The sequence below is a fragment of the Eucalyptus grandis genome, chromosome 6 (genome assembly GCF_016545825.1).
Source record: "Eucalyptus grandis isolate ANBG69807.140 chromosome 6, ASM1654582v1, whole genome shotgun sequence".
Taxonomy (NCBI): domain Eukaryota; kingdom Viridiplantae; phylum Streptophyta; class Magnoliopsida; order Myrtales; family Myrtaceae; genus Eucalyptus; species Eucalyptus grandis.
In genome coordinates this window covers 2,874,321-2,880,325 of record NC_052617.1, presented here as the reverse complement: position 1 = coordinate 2,880,325, position 6,005 = coordinate 2,874,321, and the positions used below count along the sequence as shown (strand labels likewise).

At 45.7% G+C, this 6,005-nt stretch overlaps 1 protein-coding gene across 1 annotated transcript; it reads left to right on the top strand.

The window, feature by feature from the left end:
* Positions 1-668: 668 nt before the first annotated feature.
* On the top strand, positions 669-5,630 carry LOC120294922 (S-locus-specific glycoprotein S6-like). Its single transcript, XM_039315970.1, has 4 exons — positions 669-1,039; positions 1,141-1,389; positions 5,261-5,334; positions 5,434-5,630. Exons 1-4 carry the CDS (start codon positions 669-671, stop codon positions 5,628-5,630), a joined length of 891 nt encoding a protein of 296 aa, XP_039171904.1.
* The last annotated feature ends 375 nt before the right edge of the window (positions 5,631-6,005 follow it).

Here is a 6,005-nt window from a genome sequence, read left to right as displayed (position 1 = left end):
GGAATTACACGTATCACCGATCGTAAAGCACACCACGGAGTCGAGCGTACCTTGTTAGCCACAGATTAAACACCGTCGTCAATGGAGGAAGAGAATCCGGTCGATGAAGCCTTGAAGGGAAGAAATTGGAAGCCGTATGCCTCTGTTCTTCGGGAGAGAAAACGCGGGAGAGAAGCGTACGTTGATTTTGCCAAAGGGTGCCACTCTCTCTCTCTCTCTCCTTTTTATACCTTCCCCCATCCACGGGCCCTATTCCCGTGGGCCGGGCTTTTTGGGCCCAACTTGGGCGGACGGGCCAACTCAGGCCCATCTCATAAATCCATCAAAGACTAAAGTCACGGTGTTGAATGGACTATGAAGGGTCGATATAGTTGCCCTTACAATAGATAAGACAATGGGAAATTCGTGATTTCTTAGTCAAAGTAATGAACTTTAGTCAAAGTTTCATTGTCAGATGAACATCTTACCCGTGATCCTCCCTCTTATATCCGCTACTGTTAGTCAAATTCTGACGTCTAAAGTTGAAAACGCATACTTTAGTCTCATTGAACAAGCCATTCACCAAGTCCACGCTTCCCATATTTTTCGCCTTTAACTGCGTTAATTAAGGCAAATGGCAGTCTCTTTACCCCTTCAGAAACAAAGCTTAAACCTTGAACACCAGCAGGATGGACAACCTGTGTCTTTTGCTTGTCACAGGAAGTCTGGTTCTGTTCTTCTTGCGCTTTGCAGTGGCAGTCGACACTATTGATGCATCTCAACCGTTAAGTGACGGGGAGACAATAGCTTCGAGAGGAAGAACTTTTGAGCTGGGATTTTTCAGTCTGGGCAGTTCGAGGGGCCGTTACTTGGGAATTTGGTACAAGAACATCCCACTTAGAACTGTTGTTTGGGTTGCAAATAGAAGCAACCCAATCAATGACTGTAGTGGCATGTTGATGATCAATAACACAGGCGATATAGTCCTCCTAAGCCACAAGAGCAGCGTCATTTGGTCCACGAAAACTACTGGACGGGCCGAGAATCCGGTTTTACAGCTGTTAGATAATGGAAATCTTGTGCTGAGAGAAGGCAATAATGACGGTTTGGACACTTATTTGTGGCAAAGCTTTCATTATCCAACCGTTTGGATCTGAGCAGGTCCTTAAGGGTAGAGGCCTGGGTCCGGGGTCTCGATAAAAATATACCGGCCCCATTGGTTCTCCCGTCCACACCCCCCTTACGGAGGGTAAGGGGGCCAGAAATGAAGCTTGGATGGGACTTGAAGACTGGCCTCGATCGGCAGTTATCTACTTGGAAGAGTCCCGATGACCCTTCTCCAGGAGATTTCACTTGGGGAATGGCCAACCGTAATTTCCCTGACGTTGTAGCATGGAAGGGCCCCAACAAGTACTTTATAAAATTAGGTAGCTTCATAGGATTCTACTTGTTTGCTCGGTGGGTTCCTTTTGTCCCTCTCATCTCACATCAACGACTCCGCCGCTAGACATCGGCCCATGGTTGAGCGGCATCGATCCCCTGTTTTACTCTCTAATGGACAATTAACTGGCAGCACAGAAGAGTAATAATAATAGTTATTGACTCGTGAGAGAAGGTTCATTGGCCCCCATACTTCATCTAACTAGGAGGTATTAAGGGCTGTGAATTGCGGGTAACAACTAAATTTGGGCAAAATTGCGATATTTTTTCATATTGAGGCAGACATTTTAATTTTTAGGATGATAAAATATTGAGATAAATAATTATTCTGGCAAAATGCTTTGAGAAATTACCTAAAAAAAGTTGTGTGTTTCACAATATACCTATTGGAACAAAGGAGCTGCGAATTGGTCATGTCCACATGTTGAGGAAATGGTTCTAAGATGTATCGGACTAGCTTGCGCAGCCATGGGTTGAGGAAATGTACTCGTCTCTAGCCAGTAGCTATTTTCTAATTCGTGTATTGATCTCAAGAGCTCTTGCATAACGAAAGAATTGTACCATCAGTGTGTGGCACTGAAAATCCATAGTGAAATTCCCCCAAAAACACGTATATCGTCCAATTGATTTTCCAGAATGTAATTTAAAACATTCTTCGCATTAATCGTCCCTCAAAATCGAACTTCCTAAATATTTGGGCTAGGGTTAAGTTTTTAATATCAAATAACAATTTAAATCTAATCCGAAAGACTCTTTTGCCGTACCTATAAATAAAAATAAGAGGAAAATGAACATCGTAATCTAAAGTTATATGCCTCTTAACTTTTCAGTACAGAGATTAAGAGAGTGAGCGAGGACTATTGCTATTATTACTCAATCGAAGATAAAGGGACTGGGACAGCGTGGGTATTTCTTTTTCTAATTTTTAAACAATGCTATAACAAGTAAGTTTCCATAATGGTAATGTGACCGTTTTGCGATACTTTTCAAGATGTAATAAAAGTCATTTACCAGTGCGTAGCGCGGCCTATTTGCTAGTTTCAAAGTGAGAGCGTGTTACGACACTAGGCATCGACGGGAGGAAACGTTCGAGTGAATACAGGGCAAGGGAAGCCATTATCAAGCAAGGGGAGCTGCAGAGGAATGCTCCTGAGGTGAGGACATCCGTTCACACCTATGCATCGAAAGGGCAGTTGAAACCGATGGTCCCATCCCATATGCTCCTCGTCAGTTCCAGTAGATTCCTGAAAGAAGTAGCTTTTCATTTTTATAATCCTCAATGGAACTTCCCCGTACAATTATGGAGGATGTAGGATCACCTCCTCCTTTCTTTTGCTTTTTATTTGGGCATAGATTTTTTTTCTTTTCAATGCGCTGAGGAGCACGAGGCGGTAGGCCTGGCCAAGGTAGAGAGGTCTGCGCGGAGGGGACGGGATGTGACGCCGGTTCGGCCAAGGGGAGGCCGGTCGGCGCGCCAAGGACCGGCCGCCGCGGTACCTCCGTCGACCGGCCTCCTCGGCCTATATAGGACGGTCGCGAGAGAATAGGGGAGACCCAAGGGCAGAGAGTAGGATCGGAGAGAGGAAGGGCCACGAAAGAGAGACCGTGAGTTGAGAGAGAACGCGACAGAGAGCCTCCGTCGGCCTCCACTCCCGAACCGAAACGGACGATTCGCCGCCACACCTTGTCCACTTTGAAGCCACGGTAGGTCCCCATTCAGGCAGTCATAGTTTTTGCGATTCGGAGTCGGTTTCCCGAGGATCTCGGCTCGGAGGCGCGCGAGGCGCACGGAGGCAGCCCAATCTTCGAGCTCGTCCGCCGTCCGACGCCGTGAGCCGGGTAGGGGCACTCGGCCGAACCACCCCGGTTTTCGTGCCCTGCCTTGCCCCTTTGCGGGCTTTGCCGTTGTCCAGAACGCACTTGTCCCGGCCCCGTTCGTATGTGTGCTGCGGCTCTTGGGTTGTCGCTTGTTGATTGTTGTTAGCTCCGGCGCGAGCCAGGGTTCAGTTGGTTCGTTTTTCCCCCTTGTAGCTAATGCGACTCACCCGTTCGATGAAATGCTCGAACCAGATATCGCTTAGGTCTCCTCTGATTTCGGGTCGGCTCTGGGCGTTTGTTGGTCCTTAGACACGGATACGTTTTTTCGGTTCGTTGCTTGATGTGTTGTTTCCTCGTGTGTATTGTTTCTTTCGATAGTTGGCGGAGAATGGCTGGCGGTGGCCGTTGGTCCGGCGATATCGGCCTGGTGACCCGCGGAAATCCAGCGAGTGAATGTGTTCTAGTTGGCTGAGGAGCGTCGTGTGGATGGCTAGAGTTTTTAATGTTATAGGATCGGCAAGCAAACCTTGGGTGTTCTGGGCATACTCGAGAGAGATGACGCAAGGGGGAGAAAAAGTAGAAAAACCGAAAAAGGGATATATAAAATGAAAGAAGACAAAAGAGACTCCCTTTCCGTCTAGGCGGTCAATGAGATATCCGGATATGCAAAATAGGAAAATGTCACAAATGATGCTTGAAATTCTACTTAATGATCGATTTGCTCAACTATTGATAAATGTTTGACTATCTGAAAATTCATCAATTTCGTCCTTTCGTTAATTAAAATTAACGGAAGTGGGCATTTTAGTCTTTTTCTTTGTTTTTTTTTTTTTCTTCTTCTTATTCTCTCTTTCCTCTACTAGGCATGGGGGAGGGAAGTCCGCGTTGGGCAAGCTAGGGTCACTGCTCAGGCGAAGACCGCCCTTCCAATGTAGGGGGAAGACCACCCTTCCAACGTAGAGGCGGCCTGTCGCCCGACCAACGCCGGCGAGGGCCGCCCTCGTGAGCAATAGCCCTCGCCAGTCCAAGTGAGGGCCCCCTCGTCGGATACCAACCATGGCAGTCGCTAGATATCGACAGGCTCCATCATGGCCCCGGCGGAGGGGCCGAATATCGACCGGCTCCGTCAAAGGGGGCAGAGGGAAGAGAGAAGAAAAAAAAAAGGAAAAATAGTAACGAAATGACTATATCGGACATTTATCGATAGTTCAGGGATGATATTACACATTAAATACAGTATATGAATTATTTGTAATATTTTCCCTTCAAAATAGGTCTTTTTCTTTAGCTAGTTTGACGTGCGCAGAGGGGAAGAAAAACTAGAGGAAAGAGAGGGAGAGGAAAAAGAAAAAAAGAAAAAGAAGAGAAAAACAAAGTGAATCGTCCTCCCAGCCATCCGATAGCGAAGGCCCTGATAACTAGGTTGGGCCGGCCTGGGTCTTTTTAATAGAATGTGATAATACTATTGAACAATATCTTTTTTTAAAAATTCAAAAAATGGTTTGAGTATTTTTCTTTAAAAAGAACGAAAAATCTTCAAAAATCAAGCCTCAAGATTTATAAAAGATCTAAAAAAGATGGGGACCCGAATGATAATGATTAAAAGTCAATTGATTAATTGTTACAACATGAATGATCAATAATTAAGTGGTTTAGGTAGCCGTGATGGTTGTACTTTACTATTTCATCGTTGAGAGAACAAGTTCAAATTTCTGAATGTTTGCGACTTAAGTGGGGATGTCAAGTTTGAATTTCTGAATGTTGTTCAAATTTCTAAATGTTGTGACTTAAGTGGAGGTGTCAGAGGTGATTTACTAGGTCAAAGCTAGCCCTCCAGAGTTTACATCTAGGGATTACGTTTAAACAGCGGTGAGGCCCCATTGGTACCGAAGGGTCGGGAGGTGATCTCCGGCGGTTTCTCGGTCATAAAAAAAAATGATTAAGTAGTTAACCAGTGCAATTAAATCCTTGATTTTAATTTTTTTAATTGCGACAAGGTAAAATGTTTCTTTCAAATCCTTAGGATGGCGCTTCTGCCAATGAGGTTCGGTATCCCTAAGGACTGGAATACTGTCATGACGCACCACCGCTTCCCAGGTTGATTGCATCTGTACGAGAAGTATCTCTCCACCATCTGGGTGGATGAAGGACCGGGGCAATGGATACCCTATAGGTTCTTGGCGTGATTTATACAAGATGTCGGTATGCTGATCGGTCCCCTAAAAGGTTTTGACGGGTCGCACGGTAGGGGCCCCAAGGACGCTGATCGGGACCCCATGGAGCTAGACCCTCCTGACGGCGCAATGGAGAATCCTGGCTCCGCTTCCCTAGTGACTGACCCGTATGGCTCCAACTTTGAATCAACGGAGTCTAAGTTTGCTGGATCTGAGTGACTGTAGTGCCGAGCCCGATGGTTCTTTTTGTGTATAGTTGGATTAATCTAACCTAGTTTATTTTTGGTCTGGCTTAGAGGATGGATTGGCCCTCTGTTGGGCTTGTAGATCAGAAGCGATCCTCCTAGGTTAATCCAATGTAAAAATGTATATATATGAGTAGATGTTGTGTTTTTGTTGTTCATCTCACTATCCCTGTTTGATTGCTTAATTATTTGTTTGATGGGGAGATGGTTCCTTTTCTGCTTGCGAATAATGAACGATTAAAATTGAAGGGTCGGCGATGAGTCTTGGGATATCGCTTTCTATCGACCAAGGAAGGGGTTGTTGCGTGCCCGAGGTTTGGGGCGTTACATGAATCTTGATTACAATCCA